The sequence below is a fragment of the Biomphalaria glabrata genome, chromosome 4 (genome assembly GCF_947242115.1).
Source record: "Biomphalaria glabrata chromosome 4, xgBioGlab47.1, whole genome shotgun sequence".
Classification (NCBI taxonomy): Eukaryota; Metazoa; Mollusca; class Gastropoda; family Planorbidae; genus Biomphalaria; species Biomphalaria glabrata.
Genome location: NC_074714.1, coordinates 49,028,956 through 49,049,246, shown reverse-complemented (window position 1 = coordinate 49,049,246; position 20,291 = coordinate 49,028,956). Strand labels below are relative to the sequence as shown.

The 20,291-nt window shown below is 32.4% G+C and overlaps 2 protein-coding genes across 2 annotated transcripts; one reads left to right on the top strand and one right to left on the bottom strand.

Annotated features, from left to right (window-relative positions):
• The first annotated feature begins 57 nt into the window (after positions 1 to 57).
• Positions 58 to 15,706, top strand: LOC106051472 (conserved oligomeric Golgi complex subunit 6-like). Its single transcript, XM_056026588.1, has 19 exons — positions 58 to 243; positions 3,855 to 3,998; positions 4,222 to 4,293; positions 4,759 to 4,817; positions 5,054 to 5,165; positions 5,269 to 5,351; positions 5,955 to 6,025; positions 6,965 to 7,058; positions 8,279 to 8,355; positions 8,536 to 8,673; positions 8,982 to 9,046; positions 10,013 to 10,104; positions 10,629 to 10,743; positions 10,832 to 10,963; positions 11,579 to 11,746; positions 12,107 to 12,214; positions 12,665 to 12,718; positions 12,836 to 12,915; positions 15,270 to 15,706. The coding sequence occupies exons 1-19, from the start codon at positions 142 to 144 to the stop codon at positions 15,415 to 15,417; spliced, it is 1,914 nt and encodes a 637-aa protein (XP_055882563.1). The 5' UTR covers positions 58 to 141; the 3' UTR covers positions 15,418 to 15,706.
• A 200-nt stretch (positions 15,707 to 15,906) lies between these two features.
• On the bottom strand, positions 15,907 to 19,226 carry LOC106051535 (piercer of microtubule wall 1 protein-like). Its single transcript, XM_013206717.2, has 4 exons — positions 18,937 to 19,226; positions 17,852 to 17,939; positions 16,889 to 17,022; positions 15,907 to 16,312 (listed from the first exon to the last, which is right to left on the bottom strand). The coding sequence occupies exons 1-4, from the start codon at positions 18,952 to 18,954 to the stop codon at positions 16,244 to 16,246; spliced, it is 309 nt and encodes a 102-aa protein (XP_013062171.2). The 5' UTR covers positions 18,955 to 19,226; the 3' UTR covers positions 15,907 to 16,243.
• Between the last annotated feature and the right edge of the window lie 1,065 nt (positions 19,227 to 20,291).

Here is a 20,291-nt window from a genome sequence, read left to right as displayed (position 1 = left end):
CAAAAAAAAAAAATAAAAAAAAAATACAGAAATAAATAGTTTTTGCTAAGGATCTATTAGCATAGATTATAGATCTATATATGCCAGTGAATTTACTTTTCGTAACTCTAAAAATTAGCACTCGGTTTCGTGTCAACAAACATGGCTAATAAAGATGAAAAGGATAATAATGCACAAACTGCAGCAAATCCATTGTCAAGAAAACTTAATAAAATTTTGGAAACTCGGCTTGATAATGATAAGGTACGCTTGTTGATAATCTCTGAGACTTATTTTCCGTTATCAATACTAATCAATAGGCTTATTAGGTTTGGCTTAGCCCTCTTGCTCTTGCAACTCTTGCTTGATTTGAACTTTGAAGTTCCGTTTGAGTTTCTCACTCACTCAGACGACTCAGTTTCTGAGTTTCAGTTTGAGTTTGGCCCTTACAGTGACAGTTACAGTTAATGTGGCCTTAAACTTAAATAATAAATAATGATAATAATAATAATTTAAAGGCCTTAACAGTCGGGCTTAACTAGAGTCTAATAACTTCTTAACGCAACACTTACTAATTAGATTTGTAATTACTTAATATTGATAATTGTCTTAATGAAAAGTTAATGTCTTAACTTAATTAGTAAATTAGTAAGAAGCCCTATCCAAAAAATTAAAAAATGTATGATTCGTCATAATATAAAATAATTGTTATTGTTACACGACCCTGCATTCGTTGTACAAGTGGCAAGTGCTGTCATTTTAATTTGTTAAGAGTTTGTGACCATGAGATACAACAGAAAGATTGGTGAAAGAAAGAAGTTGAAGAAGTGAGAATACAGAGAATCTTGAAAATGTAAATAAGGAAGCTTTAGGCACTTTAGCAGTTAAACTATTAGTTTTCACGCTATCTATTTTATTACTTAACTAGGATGATACTGATAGTAAAGCCTTATCGTTGATCTTATTTTGTTTACCTATAATCTATTGGCTACATTACAGCAATATCTATCTATCTATAGTCATTTTTGTCTAATGAACAATCCCTATTTTCTGATATTAGTGAACACCCCACAATCTTTGTTATAATGAGCCTTTATTTTGATAGCTATGACGAAACTAGTCTATTAGATTGTTTTTGTAAATGCTCCATTTCTTTATATAGCTCAGACACATTTAGTTTTGTTTTCTCTGAAAAACAAGGGTTTTACATGAGTTCAAAGAACACTGGTAGGATGATGCCTTTTTTTTCTTTCTTCTAGGACAGAAGGAGGGTAGGTCTGGGGTGAAGGAGAATTTTTTAGAAAATGTAGGTACCAGCTAAACAAGACCTATTCTAAAATTCTTCTAAATGGGCCCTAAAACACATACATGTCACAACCTTTGTGTAAATAGGGGGTGTTCACTAATATTTGTTTATTACTATCAATGAAATTAACTAACGCTATTTTAATGAACATTGAGCTATTAGAGGTGGCGCTAGATCTACATTTTTTCTACACTATTTTATTACTATTTTGCCACACATCACTAATGCTCTACAAATGTAAAGATATTCTAAAGTGATAGGCTACTAACACTAAAGCAAAAAATATGCTAAAACAATTAACAAACAAACAAACACAGCGATAGGCACAACCTTGCTCTCCTTCTCACTCATTCTAATTATTGATAAACCAGGTAGGTACTAAGCCTGGTCATCAGCACGGTATCAGAAGAAAAAAAAAGCATAGAGGGAGGGACAATTATTGATCGTTCAGGTACCAAATTAGGTTACAGTCACTGAGCAGAGTGAGCGGGCTAGACAAGCGGGGTCGCGAAGTTTTTATTTGGGTCAACTAGACCTAGGTAGGCTACAGTACACAATATAGGTAAAACTTGTGTCTAATGGTCTGGTTGTGGTGTCAGTTATAAGTAGAGAAGAGACCAATGAAGAGTGGGAAAAGTAACACTAATCTGTCGGTCTTGAGTTGGTTTAAAAAGAAATTGATATTTAAAAAAAATAAAATTGAAGATAAAATTATTTTTAAAAACAATAACAGAAAGTGTTTGTTAGTGTACAGACAGTGTTCATTAGTGTACAGAGCGGGGAATGGTGTTCGTTAATGTTAGCGCTGGACCTCATTGACCTGACCCTCTTCAACATCATATATTATTGTAGCTATGCTAAGCATAACAAAACAATGTAATATTGACAAATGGATGACAAGTCTATAGATGTTTCCAGTTTTTTCCTAGGACTAACCATTACGGAGCTATAAAAGTTCAAACGTAAAAATTGGGGTGGAGCATATTCATTTGTAAATGTACCTTCACCTAACCCTTGGTCTGTCAAACCATTGGGGCACCACACATGATCTGTTGACTATCTTTCTCCATTCCTGTCTTTTTTGCCTTGAATAAAATCTCTTTGATTGAAAGGTCCATCCAATCTTTGACGCAACAACAGCCAGGACAAATGCAACTAACATTATATACTATCTCTTAAAAGTAATATTGTGATCTAGTAACTTTAGGAATTGACAGTCAACTGCCAATTATGTAACATTCATAGTAGTGGACCTGAGAATTCCAAGGTTTTCAACGTAAAGAATCTTTGATCAGCCTAATGCAAATAAGAACTCTCAAACAAATTCACTTTCCAATGACAATCTGAAATTGCAGCTGGTGACTAGTTGAACAATGTCCAGTAAGAAATGCATCTCTTAAAAAGAAAAGAAAGAGGGTAGCATGTATTTCTGCTTGAATTATATTTCACATTCCTTTCCTAAAAAAAAGGCAGTACATTGCATTGTATATAATATAATATATGTTTATTTCATCAGTGTTAATTTATTGACTAATTTTACTTTCATCAAAGTTTCTTATATAATAAATTGTATCTGGGGTTTTGATGTGATGAACCCAAAAGTTTCATAGAAATCAGAGCCCTCACAGTTTGACTCAAAATTTATCCTTCCAGAATGGGTGGACTACGGAAGAGGAATTGAGGCAAAAGTATTTAACTTTATCTTTACATGCAATAAATGTTGGGTAAAAAAAGACTACTTCAGTGGGTAGGGGGTAGAGATAAGGGTTGGATGTAAAGTCTAAATCTAAAACCTGACAAACCAAAGAATATCATTATTTGTGTGATGTGTTGTGGGACTTAAATTGTATCTTGGGCTGGTGGTGCTGAAACTTTTAGATTGGCTCAAATATTTCATGGAAATTAAAGTCCTCACTAATTGCAAAAGTTCCCTTTTCAGACCTTGTGGTCTATAGGGCAGATGATGTAAAGATGATGTAAAGGTCATCTGTTTCTGTGCCAGCGCAATGACCAACCGCCTTTACTTTTCTCCGACTAATGTCAGGTACCCATTAGAGCTGGGTGGACTCAAAGGTGCCAAAAAATCCGGAAAATAAAAATCACAGTCTTCATACAGGATTTGAACCCTGAAGCCCCAGGCTTTACTGATCAGCCACTGCACATCCCCTCACTAATTGACTTATAACTAAAGTTGGTGGATGGGACAGGGTGCTCCTCTTAAACTATTGGATTAAAAAAGCAACACTTTCATCCTATAAGACTATGACTGAGTTCCCTACTACTGTTCCACGTGAGAATCAAAGCAAAGTTATTTAAGGAGTTGTAGAATTCTTTGGGGACATTGTTGTTGGTGTTCTAGTCATAGATTGACTTTGGTTCATCTTGTAGAGCACTTCTTTGTGGACTTAAAGGCTCCAGCAAATTAAAAAACCTATACAAACATTTTCACTGTATCTAAGTACAAATATCAGCTAATCAATAATAATATACCACAACAAAATGGTAAGTAAAAATGTAACACTTTAGTTTATAGTTTAAAAACTTTTTTCCAAATATCTTTATTTTTTAGGAGATGCTGGAAGCTCTGAAAGCTTTGTCAATATTTTTTACTGAGAATAATTTACGCAGCCGCAGGAACTTAAGAAGTGATATAGAAAAAAGAAGCCTTGCTATTAATGAAGAGTTTTTATCAGCATTCCAAGCAGTGAAAGAGGTACTATTTTTTTGTTTTCTTTTTACATATTGTGGGAAAATTTTATTTAATGTAATATCCAATCAACAATAATAAACATTTAGAAAGACTGGCTCTTGTTGTAACTGGAGCAATATATACAATATTCCTTAATAATAAATAAAAAAAATATTGTATTCTAAAATAGTACTTAACTTTTGATTAATCCTTAAATAACTGATATGATAACATTTCCATTGTCTAGCAACTTGACAGTGTATATTCTGATGTTCAGGCTATGAATGAATGTTGTCAAGATATGACAAATCGTCTTAAGGTATATTTTTTTTTTACCATTCACATCTCTAGAATATTAACATGAGTATATTAATCCATGATAAAAGTTAATTAAATTGAATAGATGCGTATGCTTTCTTTTCTTTCTTTGTTCATTTTGTAAGTTATATTTGTATCAAGAAATAATATTTTCATGTTATTCACTACTTGTTCTCTTTCTTCTCCCTTCTTCTTTGCCTAATTTTAGTCTACTAATAATCTAAGCGCTTTAGCTTTGTACATTGTCTGTGAGATAACAATAAATCTCCTTAGTCTTTTAAAGTTTTGCTGTCTTCTTTTATCCTGAGATTAGAAAAGCAATGCTTTATGAAATTAATTATTATTATTTATGGACTTTATTACTTATATTCATTCCCCTTAAGATTCTGTCTGTGTTCTTTATTAATTTTAAATTAATATATCTAACTTATTAGTATTTTTGTTTGTTTGAATCATATTTCTTTAGGCAGCTAAAGCCAAAACTCACCACCTTATTTCTCAAACCACTTCACTGCACAATGAAAGGTAACCCTTCGGTTTTTATACATGTATATCTATAATCTATAGATAGAAACTTAAACATATACAAAAAGATACGTGGTTGTTAACTCCTGTCTCTCTTTGTTAATTCATGTCAGTCTCTTTGTTAACTGATGTCTCTCTTTGTTAAGTCATGTCTCTCTTTGTTAAGTCATGTCTGTCTCTTTGTTAACTCATGTCTCTCTTTGTTAACTCATGTCTCTATTTTTTTTGTTATTTAGTCAAAAACTACAGTTGAGAGAGCAGGTGGCTAATGCTTTTCTGGAGAAATTTCAACTTAAGCCTGATGAAATAAAAATTCTTCGCGGCACTAGAGATGGAGGATTGCATGCTGTAGGTAGATAATTTGTGGTAACTGTTATCAAACATCATATTGAGTAAGTCTTACTTTGTTTTCAAAGTCTTTAAAAATGTACACATTTTTTTTCCACATCAGGATTTTTTTAAAGCTCTAGCCAAGGTGAAACAGATTCACAGTGACTGTAAATTTCTTCTACGCACAAATCATCAAACAGCAGGGTGAGAGTGAACACATTTTCTTTTAATGAATGAAGTATAAATATTTTGTAAACTTGAATCCTTTAACACCATGACAGAGTCTCTGACAGTATCACTGATAAATCTTGAACAAATTTGGGCCATTTCTCTTAGCGCCAATGGATTAGTGAGATATCTGCTCATCTCATCTTAATGTCATCAACATGTGGTCTTCTTCTTGCTTTAATTAACAAGTGGAATGTGTGTCTGAGTGGCAAAAATCCCTTGACTACCTATCAAGGGGGCTCAAGGTTGAATCCTGACTTGAGCTTAGTTTTGCTAACTGTGTGTCCTTTTCCCAGATACCTCTTCCTGAATGAATGAATGTTTAAAGAGTTGCAGAAGTCAAAGACATGTCTACAGTCTTAATAAACCATGATTATTGTTGTCATGTACACAAAGCTATTCAGAAATAAAATAAAAATTTTCTGTATTCAGTTCAAATAGTTCAATCATATCATCATATTTGTTTTTCTAAAATGTTCTAGAGTCCAACGCAAATTTATATCATTAAAATAAAGAAGTAGATATTATCAAAGTACATAAACTAATTTGAAATACATTTTTATTCTTTTCAATGTCAAGGTTGGAGATAATGGAGTCCATGGCCTTACACCAAGAGTCTGCATATGAAAGATTATACAGATGGACCCAAAGTAAAGAAATTCTTCTTATGTATCAATGATTTAAAAATTCTTTAGAGCCACCACCATCCAGAATTTTGAAAATTATATCCAACTTTAATCTATTTCATTAGGCAATTATAAACATTATCATTGTGTCATACAAGGCTATAAAGCATTATAAAATTTAAATGCATGTACGTATACGTCAAATTGTTATCAGTTTGTCTCATGCACTTGCTGACAGAGAACAAATATCTTATGACATCTTTGAGCATCTAATTGAATAATAACAATAATAATAATAATTTTTATTATCCATGAGGAAATTAGTTTAACAATAGTGCATTGAAAAAAACAATACATAATTAGAGAAAACCATTTGTATGATGGCACACAAAATATATGTTTCTTTTTAACATTACATGTGTAATTTACAACAGTACGTACATTTTGTACAACTATTCAATTGCCGATAGAACAAAAGAGTTTTTGTGTTTATGTGTTTTGTGATTGGTGTATTATATCTTCTTAACTTGAAAACAAACTGAATAACCTAAAGAGACTTTCAGAAATAATAATAAAAATTATGCAATACTGGAAAGAATTAAGTTAGTAAAAAATTATAGCTTTTGAAAATGTTTTTTACAATAATTACTATGCAGACAATTATTGCCAAAAATGTTTTTTTGAATGGCTAGCCAATACCAAGTCATCTCTACTGTGTGTACATTTACCCATTACAAATCTGGCAGATCTCCAATCACTAACCAGCCCAGACATTAAACTGCCCACTTTTGGGTTGTTTTTTTTACCTCCCTTGCCTTTAAGCTTTTTTTTCTACCAACAATTTCTCTTGCAGATATAATTTCTTCAACTTTTATGTTTTTAATGAGTGTTAAACATTTGAAATTTGCACCAAAGATAAAGCTCTAAAATGTTTTTTAAATAAATGCTATCACTATTTAACAGATCAGTGTCGTCAGGTGACTCAAGACACCCCTGATGTCAGTTATCTCTTATGTCAAGCAGTGGAAGCTCTACAGGATAGACCTGTGCTCTTAAAGTAGGAAATCATTAATTTAAAAGAAACTCTCGTTCTAAGATTTTATGCTTTTTTTAATAGTCCTTTTTATTGCCAGTGGTGTTTAAGGCTGCGATAGTACTTTGTCATTGTCATCGGATTCTGTTCTGAACAATGCCCCTCAGTTGGGTCCATGTCCATCCTGATGTATTAGCTTTTTGTTCTGTTGATAGCTTCCATGTTTGCTTTGGTCCTCAGCTTTTCTATTTTCCCTGTGGGTTTCAGAGATGATATGATTACTCCCCAGGAAGCACATAGTTATTTTATTTTATTGTATGGCGTTACAGTTCACAGTTATTGTGTATTCATTATATGTGCAACTAGAAGGAAATGAGAAGGCTGACACACTCACCAAGAGTGGGAGAACAAACTCACAATTAAACATCCAGAAGAAATGATGAAACTAATAGTAAATAAAATAAATGAGAAATGGACAATCTCTCATCCATATCACAAAAAAGGTGATGTTTATTATAAACTATCCCGACAAAATCAACGTCTAATCTTTCGTCTCAGGACCGGACACAACAGAATAAGACAGCATATGTACCGGAAGCTCAAAATTGGAGCCAGTGAAATCTGCCCATGTGGAGTGTCACCAGAGAATGCTGACCATGTCCTTCAAAACTGTTCTCTTTACCATGATGCCTGTACAAGGCACTGGCCCCAAAACACCCCAATAGAAAGAAAAATATATGGAGAGCTTCCTAAATTGAAAACCACTGCACAGTTCATCTCAAATATTGGTCTAGTCATCTGAACGCTTCAACATAAAAATGTGAACGAGGAAGAAGAAGAAGAAGAAGTGTATTCATTGCTATGAAGAGCTTAGTAAAGGGTATAGTTTACATAGACACTTTTTTCTTTGTTTCTGCTAGTGACAGCAGGCTTACATGAAGAGCTCGTCTATCTGGATGGCTGCCTGGTTGTGTGCTAGGTACTCTGGACTCTTGTCATGATAGTCCCAGGTTTGAATCCTATCCACCACCATCCTGCGAGAGGTTAGGGCTAGGATGTAATGATCTTCAATTCTGAAGGAACATTCGAAACATACAATGGACGAATGGGTTAAGATCTAACTAAAGTCAGGCAGCCATTTTGCTGACCACAAAACTCTCTCCCAGAAAGGAACAACTTTAATAGCTTTGTCCTAGTTCCTCTGAGACACCTTTACTTAACTTTTTATTTCTTTAACTTTGCAGATATTCTTTGGATGAATTCGGAAAGGCAAGAAGAAGTGCTGTAGTTCGAGGATTCATTGACGCACTAACTCGTGGAGGTAGAAAGTTGGTCTTCAAATAATCACATTGTCTTTTTTTTTTTAAATTCAAAATTGATAACTTTGGAAAATTTAAATTGAACAATCATTAAAATGTAATCATAGATTTGTTTCTGTTCAAACTTAGGGTATTTTGTTTTTACACATTAGAAAATTCTCTGCCATATTTATATACAACAGGTCCAGGTGGCACCCCAAGACCCATAGAGCTTCATTCCCATGATCCACTTCGTTATGTTGGTGACATGTTGGCATGGCTCCACCAATCATCTGCTTCAGAAAAAGAATATCTTCAGTCCCTTGTGAAAAACTGTTCTGGTAAGCACATGATAGCATTCTACTTAAAGAGAGAGTTTTGTGGTCAGCAAAATGGCTGTCTGACTTTGGTTAGATCTTAACCCATTCGTCCATTGTATGTTTCGAATGTTCCTTGTGAAAAACTGTTCTGGTAAGCACATGATAGCATTGTACTTAAAGAAATAATCTATAAATATTTGTTAAATTAATAATGCCAATCTCTCTGATAGGAATATCTTTTATTCAGTTTTGTCATTTAGTTTTTTTCATTGCTTTGTACAATAATAATGTGATTTACACTTGCTTAATTTAACAATATCCACTTGCAGCTAATGTAATACAGTTGGAAGAAATATTAGGCAATATAACAGAGGGTGTTTGTACACCATTTAAGGTTTGTATGTTAACATTATGTAAATATAACATTGGATGAGAATATATAGATAATATGGTTGTTAAGTAACTGTGATTTGTCTCAGTTTTATCCTTGAGGAAATTTGTCTTACAATAGTGCATTACACATGACAAAACATGACAAAGGTAGAAAAGGAAAATAACATACATAGTCATCATTAGATTCAGTGGTTGAAGGTAAAGCACCTGGCTTCTGAACCGAGGGGTCCTGGGTATGAATCCAGGTGAAGACTGGGATTTTTCATTTCGGGATCTTTAGGGCACCCCTGAGTCCATTCAGCTCTAATGGGTACCTGACAATAGTTGGAGAAAAGTAAAAGCGGTTGGTCAATGCCGGCCACATGACAGCCTTGTTAACCATGGACCACAGAAACAGATAGATTGCAAGATCTGAGAGGGGAATTGTAGTTGTCATTAATCATTACATGTGAAGTTCACATCAGAAAGTTGGCTTCTATTAAATAATTGAATTGCCAAAGGAATAAAGAAGTTAATTTTCTGTTATTGAAGTTATACATACAGTTTGGTCAAACTCCACTATCTTCTTCACTTGTCTGTTGAGCCTTTGAGGCACTATTGAGTTTCTTGCTAATTAGATGACTTCATTCTTCTCTATGTTTTACTTTTCCAAAGGACTCGCTATGCTCTACTTCTTTCTCTCTTTAACTGACGATAACAATGTTGATTTCACCCCATTAAACTAAATTAATTCTTGGTTTATAAACTTTAATTTGTGTTATATATAAAAAAAACATGCATTCTTCTATAATTATATACCTAATATAACATTTCCTGATTACAAACCAAAACGTTATTGAAGTGCAATCATAACTGGATAGTGAAATACAAATGAGCAAAATGAATAGTTCCATTGGAACATCGAAAATAATTAGGGAAAGAAAAAGTTGATAGCTATAATTTGTTTTTATTTGACTATTTCAATTAGGTTCGAGTTGAACAAGTGTTGGTTTCTGAGCAGGACCCAGTTATATTATACAAGCTGGACAATTTGTTGAAGTTTTATCACCACACTATCACGTAAGTGAAATCCTAGCTTTTTGTTTGTCATTTGTTTAACACAGCTTTGTATTTCAATGTAAACATGTTGAAAGCAAGACATTTTTATAACTTTGTATTTTAATGTAAGCATATGTTGAAAGCCAGTCATTTTTATAATTGTTTGTATTTTAATGTAAGCATATGTTGAAAGCCAGACATTTTTATAACTGTTTGTATTTCAATGTAAACATGTTGAAAGCAAGACATTTTTATAACTGTTTGTATTTTAATGTAAGCATATGTTGAAAGCCAGACATTTTTATAACTGTTTGTATTTTAATGTAAGCATATGTTGAAAGCCAGACATGGAAAATAATTAGGGAAAGAAAAAGTTGATAGCTATAATGTGTTTTTATTTGACTATTTCAATTAGGTTCGAGTTTTGTATTTCAGTGTAAAAATATGTTGAAAGCCAGACATTTTTATTACTGTTCGTATTTTAATGTAAGCATATGTTGAAAGCCGGACATTTTTATAACTGTGTGTTTATATCTTTGCTGCAGCCAAATTATTAGCAGCGAGGCGGCTTTGTTGACAACTGTGGCAGAAATACAAGATTTGAGTCATCGCATGTTCTTCAACAGTCTCACCAGCCACGCTAATAGATTGTTGGATAAAGTAAGAAACATATAAATGGTTGAATTTTAATTTCTGTCTTTCCTTTGGCTTGTTTTAATCATTCATTGAATTTTTTAAACGTGTCCAGGTTGAGCTTCCCCCTCCTGACCTAGGTGCTACATCATCCCTGACTCAGACCTTACAGTTACTACGAGATGTCTTGGCATGTCATGATGCTTCAGTTGTTAGAATTGATGATAAGAAACAAGATTACAAACAGGTAGGATTCTTGGAGCAACATGTTTAAAAGTTTCTGCCATTTGTGTAAAAAATAACAAAGTAATAATCTAACATATTGAATATAACTATATTCAACAAAAGAAAAATTATAGAAATATAAGAAAACTATTTAAACATATCTATGCTTAATATTTTACGGCAGTTTCAATCAAAACTTTTATTGAAATATGATTGTAGCTTTGTATTCATAATATATATAATAAAGTTACAAATTTGTTGGCAAGCTTTTGAGAGGCCATAATATATATCAAAGAATAGATCACTAATAGACTCCCTTTTAAATATATATATAAATTTTGATACTTGCAAACACAATTTAAAAGACTCATGTTTGGAAAACAGTGAGTATAACATTTATTTTGAACATGTTGGCAAATCAGACTTTTATTAATGCTTTTTAATTTTAAGACACAAACTTAGCAAATGGACAAAACCACAACAGTAGTTACTGCATCATGTTGTGCTGTTAAAACAAATCCACTCAATTCATAGCTTTTGGTTCAGTGTTAAAAAAGATGAAATAACTTTGGACAGAAGAATCATTTTAGAGCAGAAACATATCTCTGATATGACCAAATTGTAATTGTTTCCTCAGATCCTGGCCTGTGTTATCGACCCACTTCTCCAGATGTGTTCAGTGTCAGCCAGTAGACTGAATGCTGTGGATATGGCTGCCTACATGGTTAACTCTATCCACCTGATGAACACAACCTTGTCCCTGTATGAGTTTACTGATGCCAGGCTGGAAATGTTGAATGCTCAGGTTTGTCTTACTTAGCTTGTTAAAAATAATTTAAAAAAATAAAGGTTCTACCTTGAGGAATTACTGGGCCAATCCAGAATTTTATTATTATTATTATTATTATTTAGTGTGTTCTTTTTTACTTTGGTATTTTGGTTATTTTAAAAATGTTTCAGATGATTTGATTTTAATATTTTGTTATGGCATCTAAAAAATTATTTGGCATTTGAAATTTATTTTTTCTATATGAATAGCTCAGAAACAGGTAATAGAAACTTCTAATATTAGCTCATTGATTTTTTTTTTTAAATTTGATATCTTTTATATTAATCTCTTTTATTTGATCATTTTTTCTTTTTTCTTTTGTTACACAAAACATAGACTGAGGCTCACTTAGATACTCTGGTCAGTGAACAAGCGTCCTATATTCTGAACAGAGTTGGACTGGCACAGATGTATGGCTCCATACAACAACACAGGCCTGAGCATGTAAGTGCACACATTATAGACACACACTACACAGTAAGTGGGCTCAGTGGGGTTTCGTTAAGTTAAATGTACACATTTGTGGATATAGATTCTGGTTAATCATGCCAGATCAGGAAGTGATCATTTTAATCCTTATATCAAGTTGGTCATATTTCAGGAGAATGCCTAGGTTGCTGTGCTCTATGTGCTATATGTATGAATCAATAACCTGTGGTCTCGTTCAATATATTAATTCTGTAATGATGTCTCGCAAAAGGTAGAAAAAAATTCCAATTAGTTGCAAACATATACTATAAAAAAAATGTAAAAATTGAGACTGAAAATGATTTGATCTTGCCAGCTAAATAAATTAGGTTCATAATTCACAGTGGATAGTAATACAAAGACAAATTGTTCTTGACGTTTAATTCTTGATGTCTGTTATGTATTATGAACTCTTTTTTCTTTCAGGGCCCACTATCCTCAATATCTGGTCTGGATGAGATTGCCATTAAATCAGCCATGGTAAGATTACTTACAATTGAATATTAAAATAAAATTGGTATCCTTAATATTATTGATTATTTTGTAAGTAAATTATAGCAAGTTTTAAATTTAGACATTTTTCTTGTTTATTTGCAGAACAAGTTTGACAGTTACCTGGCGCAACCAGACAGCCTGACTTTGCCACAGTGCAGCCTTATTCTTAGCTCAACTGTCAGGTTGGTTGAAATTTAATGCTACACTGTTTTACTGCACTTCATATTTGTCTGAACATCTGTACAAGCATTATTAATTATAATATCTGTCTGTCAATGATGACAGAGTGATCACAGCTCAAGATGGTGTTTGATTTAAAGGCTCAGAAATTCTAATACATACTTACATAAAGTACAGCATTGAAAATGTCAAACAATAAAATTGTTACAATTCTGTGCTTACAATCACATCTATTTATCACATCTATTATTTCCTGACAATCTATTTACGGACCAATGATTGCCTGTTTCTTTTATTCATAATTGTGTGTCATTTTTGTTATGTGACATGTGCAAGAAAAATGCAACAGAAGAAGGACATATATGCTGCCTTTGTAGATCTTGCTAAGGCTTTTGATCCAGTGAGCTGCTATGGTTTGTGGAGGGCTTTGTGCTAATTCAAGTGCTCTACAAGGTTCCTGTCCATTATCAGACAGCCAGGGACAAACGGTCAAGTTAGGTACAATCTTGACCTATGTCATGTTTCACTTAGAAATAGTATATTCAACCAACAGTGCCTACTGTCCTATACTAAAACTAAAGAGAAGATCACCACAGAACTTTTTTATGTGGATGGTTGTGCCCTACTTGCTCACATTGGACATGAGCTTCAGCTTGCTGTCAACAAATTAGTTTACGTCATGCGTCCTTACATCTAACAATCAACCTAGGGAAAACAGAAGTGTTGTTCCAGATATTCTATAATGAATTGCCACCATGAATTGCCACTCCCTCATTGTGGTGTACCACATTGCATATCTGGGAAACATGGTATCTAATGACACATCACTTTAGTGAGAAGTAGCTAACCACCTGGACTTGGGCAGCTTTCAAACAAGAATGTATTGCTCCATCTGCCAACAAATATCAGTGCTTAACAATTGTTTTGTATGGCTTTGAGACCTACTATACAGAAAACAACAAAGGCTTCTTGAATACTTTCACTATGCTCATGCGCATACAATGGCCAGACTACACTACAAATAGTGATATTCTGATGAATGCTGGTGTGGACAATTTAGAGGCATTGTATATTGTTTAACAGCAGGGCTGTATGGGAGATGACTTTGTGCTAATGCAATATTTTTTGGTAAGTTGGAGCTGAGACCGCTGAAACCACTAACAAAATCCACAGAATACACATATGAGACAAAAGGACGCAATAGCTGACAACATTCCTATACGAGGAATATTTAAATCTACCACTAGTAGATAACAGTTTTTGTTGGGGTTTGGTGGCTGAGTGGTAAACCAACTGTTTCCCAAACTGAGGAGAATTCTAGTGAAGATGGGTTTTGATTTTCTGGATTTTTAGGTTGCCCAGAGTCCACACAACTCAAATGTGCACCTGACATTAGTTGCAAGATCTGAAAGGGGAACTTTACATTTACACTTTTTTAAGTTTGATTTGTATGATAATAAACACTGATATTAGAATAATTTAGTTTGTTTAGTAGGAGATCAACTAAAACTATCTGTTTAGATATTATGCCAGTATGGTACATACATACACACATATATGTGATTTTTTAAATTCAGCAACTCTTTATCATGTGAACTATGTAACAAAATTATTAAAAAGGTTTTTGTATGCTTGAAAATAATAAATCAGCCCACTTGTTGTTAGCCTCCTTCAGTAAGTCTTTCTTGCCTTTCAATTCAAATTTCTCTTCTTAGTTTCTTGTGTAAACAAATGTTAAAGTATCCTTTAGTCTTGTCTATAGTCTAGTCATTCTAAAATAGGGCCAATCATCTACTAGGTCGGTTATACATTTCTCAAATATTTAGTCCAGATTGTTCAAGAATAAGTATTAGTATAATTTTCTTATATGCTTCTTAGATCTAGAACTGGTTAATAAAAAAATAATGTATAATTAAAATTTAAAGATGTAATAAACTTATCTCTGTTTGTGTTTTGACATAATTATTGAAACAAATTGTTCAAAGGAATATTTTTGTCAAAAAGACTAAAACTTTTATTGAAAATTGTAAAGGTCATCTGCCCTCTAGACCACAAGGTCTGAAAGGGGAACTTTACTTTATTACTTTATTTTTATTTTATTGGAAAGTTACTGTGATTACACTGACTTTTGTTTTTCAATTAAAAACAACAACATTCCACAAAAGAGAACAAACACACCAAACAGAGAAGTTCATTGAGTGACTCCACACACATGTTTATCTCTTTGTTCCCCCCCCCCTATATTTGATAGGTGTATCATTACATTCTTACTTCATTCTAGAAATAGTTACTTACTGAATTAGGGAATTCATAATTTTGTTATTTTTATTTTTTTTGTGACCATTTGTCAATCTAGGGCATCTGCCAAGAAAAGATCAGTAGAGTTGGTGTGTCAAGCCTACAAACAAATTTACAATGCCATCATTGACCCAAAGAATAACTACAGGGATGGCCAGAACATAGTCCCTAGAACTCCAGAACAAGTGGTTCATTTATTAATGTGATTTAGCTGAAGTATTCAATTTCTTTGTAAATAGTGTTTGCTATATATGTTTATGATTTAGTTTTTTTTAAATGACAATTATATTGAAACTTTTTTATAGGTAGCATTTCAAATTGTTTCTGATCAGCTTTTGTGTTGTTGTTTTTTCTAAACTACTATTTTGTTGACCTTAAAATTTTGTCTTCATTAAATGTTTGCTAATGTTGTTGATATATGTAAAAAATCGTGGGCCATCAGTTTCAATATTGGTGATATACAGTGTATTTATTTAATAAAAATATTACAATATTTTTTCTGAGCCTATTTTTACATAAATGGTATCTGTCTTGAAAGGTGATCCATGTGTCCAGATGAATTACTGGTGTTGATTTCTTTTCCATGAATTTGAGCAAATATTTTTTTTTTATTGGATTTCTAGTCACATCTACATATGTTAAAAATATTTCAAATTATTAAACAAACAAAAAAATCAAACAGACCATCTTTAAAATAAGTTTACACTATTGTATTTACAAAGCAACAGTGACATTTTTGATGTCATCAAATGATAATAGAATACAAAATATGTAAACAAAGGTTCCAAAATATTAGTGTACCAGTAATTGTAATTTTCTACAATTTTAAAACAAAAATCAAGAATAATTTCATTTCATAATTGTGAACAATAAACTTTGTAGTGTTCATTTCAGATACTTTTACAAAGAAATAGAATTACATTTGACATATTGCTTTCTACAGAAATTTTACAATGAATGTGTTCTCTCTTAACTCCAAAAACAAAAAATGTGAAAATGCACACAGCTGCAGAATAAAATATTCATTCTCAATTAAATTATACTTTTATCCATTGATGTATTCAGTGAGAAGTTGCGAGGCATTCCACATTTACCAAGTTCCTAGAAAGAAAAATAAAAGCACCTTTACCATATTCTTTTTACAAACCTTATATCAACTCACTCTGTCTGGTCAAAAGTTTATGCCTCCCACACCCATTCTTGGATCAAGCTGAAACTTTGCAAAACTATTCATTGGCACAGACAATACATGAATCAATAAAACATAATTAACCAATTAGTGAATTAACTACTGGTAATTAATTACTAAGTTTGATAACAACAAGGGAAATTAATCCTTCAGTATTAGCATATATGACTAAATATATAGGGTTTAATCCCCTTAAATAAAATGTACACATTATTTCTCCCACACCCATTCTCAGATCAAGTTGAAGCTTTAAGCTATTATTTATTGTACCTAGCAAAAAATGTATCAATTAAAAAATTAACCAATTACTCAATAAATTAATTAATTATTTTGTTTTATATCAAATACTGGAAATAACTTCTACATTATTGAGATAAAGTTATAAGTGAGGATTCTTCCCCTTAAATAAGCTTTGTTTTTAAAAAAGGATCTATAAGCTATTAAGTAATTAAATTTAATCCATGTTTAAAGTTTAAACTGAGACTTACATCTGAAAATTTTTGTGATTTGGCATGAAAACAAAGTGGCATAGTGTGGACTGATGGCATCTTGGATCCATATTTTGAGGCTTCAGTTGTGTACATAGGATGTTGAGGTTTCTGACCATATCCTTTCATTACATCTAAAAAAAAATTTGAGACTTTATTGACATGTAAATTTGATTTCAATCTATTGAGTATTCGAATAATTGAATACTGTTACATGGGTTTAACATCATGATTAAGACAGCTGATGTAACATATTTCTAATGCAGAAAAAGTGGTAAAGTGCTTGGCTTACAAACCAAGGGATCTCGATTCAAATCCTCGTGAGGACTGGCATTTGAATTTAGGGATTTTCAGGGCACCCCAAGTCCACCTAGCTCTAATGGGTAAAGTAAAGGCAGTTGGTTATTGTGCTGGCCATATAACGCCCTTGTTGACCCTAAGCCACAGAAACAGATAACCTTTACATCATTTGCCCTTATAGATTGCAAGGTCTGAAAAGGGTACTTAACTTCTACTTTTTAAAAGATTTTTCAATGATCAACTGGGTTATTTGTCTTATGTTTACTTGAGACTTTTGTTTCTCAGATCCTCAAAGATTCAAATAAAAGTGTATAAGAATGTCACAGAGCAGGCTAGAACCAAGGTCTAATAACCTACATTGTAATTTAAATCCTTAGGGATAATACAACAATATTATAGAAGGGCATGCTATTGCTGGAATATTTATTGCAACTCAAAGTAAATAAACAAATTGACATAGGATTTTTTTAATAATTGTGTTTGCCAGTGATAGTAATGAGAATATAACCTGATGCCTGAATAAAAAAAAAAGAAAATATGTAAAACTCAGTGTTTTTTATGAAAGAGTAGAAGAAAGGAAAGATTTTAATGTAAAAATAAACAAAATTATAACTTGTAGCTTATGTAAATTATACATGTAAAAAAAAAGTCTCAAATACTCACTTGGATGTTCAAATCTGTAAGGTAAATCTTTGGTCCTGTAATAATCTGATGTGCAAGCATCCAAGGGAACACCGCCAGGACCAAGTTGCTGTAAAGCATTGACAGAAATAAATTAAGCAATAGTGTCAATTGGTATACTTTATGGTTTGTTTGGAATAAAAAAAAGTAGTAAAAAGCTACATCATTGATAAAGACCAATGAAAAGGCTGCAGGTTTGATAACAGATTTTGAGACCATTCAATTCACTCATAAAACAGAATATTTAACCACAACATAACAACAAGTTGGGTGGACATTATATACATATATACCATAGCTGAATGTGACATTGTAGTGCCACCCTTTAGTACTGTGGAAACTATAAATATTAAGACTAAATTTATACTGAAAGAAATTAGAATAATAAAAGAAAACTAAATCTAGGGCTGTTTTTGTATATATTTTTTTTTTAAATTTTAGTTTTTCTTAACAAGTGGTGTTTTGTTTCTGAGTGAAAAAAACATGCTCTAATTTGATAGGCATAGGATGTAGGCCTAGTCATCTCCTTTTTTGATAAGATACTATCTAAACTTTTTGAAAAAATCATCACTTAAAATTATAGAGTTTAAAATTATCTAAAATTTCAAATGTTAGTGGTGTTTACTAGGACATTATTGTATCTTTATATCTAGGTGATTTATAATGCTGCTACATTTTTCTGAATGTTCTAATATTTTACATAATGGGTTAAATATTAACCCTTATTAGGCTTAGGCTAAGGATTGAATTACTGATAGGATAGCTATAATAGTCTAAGTATTGTTATTTATATCTATATAATTCTCCTATATGTTTACTAGATTAGATCTATTTGGTTTAAAATTTAATCAGTATGTCTTTGTGTCTCAGTCTCATGGAGCTTACACTAATAAATTAATTAAATCTAGACACAGAAGCCTACTGAGTAGGCCTAGTGAGCCTAGTCGAGTAGTCTAGTCGAGCTAGCGGGCCAATCTATATTAGTACAAGATAGATCTAGGTTTCTAGATATAGAATCTAGATGAGTAGATTCTAATATTTTTTTATTTTATTCAACAAAGGATAACCTTTTGAGATGATTCCATTTTCCAAACTTTTTCCTTGGCTTGCCTGAAATCCAATGAAATCAGCAATGGACTTAACTTAACTAGACTAGACTTAGAGTAGACAACTAGATTTAGATCTAGATTAACTAGATATAAAAATAGAGATGTCGAGATGATGATAGATACAAATAATAACTAGATCTAGACTTCAGAGATCACATATAATATCTAGATTCTAGAATATAAACTACATCTAATGAGAATCTAGTCTAGAATCTAAATCAAAATATGAATTATTTGAGGGATTTCCCATGGCAACAGGGGAGAAAATCCATTACCTTATTGTAGATATATCATATAATCATTATATCATTCTAATAGTGTGGTTTATCTAGATCTATCTGAAAATAATGCAAACTTTCACTTTTTAAAAATAATATAGATTTAGATCTATCTTTTTTTAAATTGAGAGTCTAGATATTTCTATATAGTCTATAAGACTATTAATATATTTTCTAACCTAGATTATTATCTAGAGTAGATATCTAGACTCTATACTATATCTAGTTCAGTGATCTAGTTAGTCTATTTTAAAAAACAAAAGTAAACAGATTATTCACGTGATGGATAATTTAAAAAGTTTACTCCTATAGATCTATGGGAAAGGACCAATGGCGAACGCTTTTGTGCCAGTTTTTAGTTTAGAATTTATAACTCCGCAATGGTTAAACTTATTAAAAAAATGAAAACATCTGCGGACTCCTCAGCTATTGGGCGATAAAACTAAATTTGAATCTTTTTTCAATATCAGCTATTAAATTTATAATTCAAGTCAACTTGCGGTAGGGGTCGGACCTAATCAGCGAACGCAATTTTCGCGGGAGTCATAATGAGCGAAAGGCCGTAAAAAATAGCGAAATAGCATGTTAAAATATAGGAAATTCTGCTTCAATTAGATCTACCATCTAACTTCTTCCATGAAACATTATAACTATTGTCCTCCTTGTGACATTAGGCCTAAATTTGTTTTCACTTTTCTCGTGCTCCACATCTCCTTTCTCTGCTTGGAACTGATGTATATATAGCCTACGAAACTTGCGATCAAATATTTTTCTTTTAGAGAAAGAAAGAAACTACAAAATTCTATCTTGCCTCCTCCCTCTAGGCTAGTCCACGTCATTTTACTCCCCATTTCATAAACTCTCGTTACTGTGACTATTTTTTTAAGAACACATGTTCAGTGCACTTAATTTAATCAACATCAACTCGACCCCCCCCCCACACACACACACACACACGCGCGCTCGCTGATTGACCCAAAGGCAGATCCCGAATGCGATGGATTGATGATGTATGGGAGGTAGATCTTCAACAAC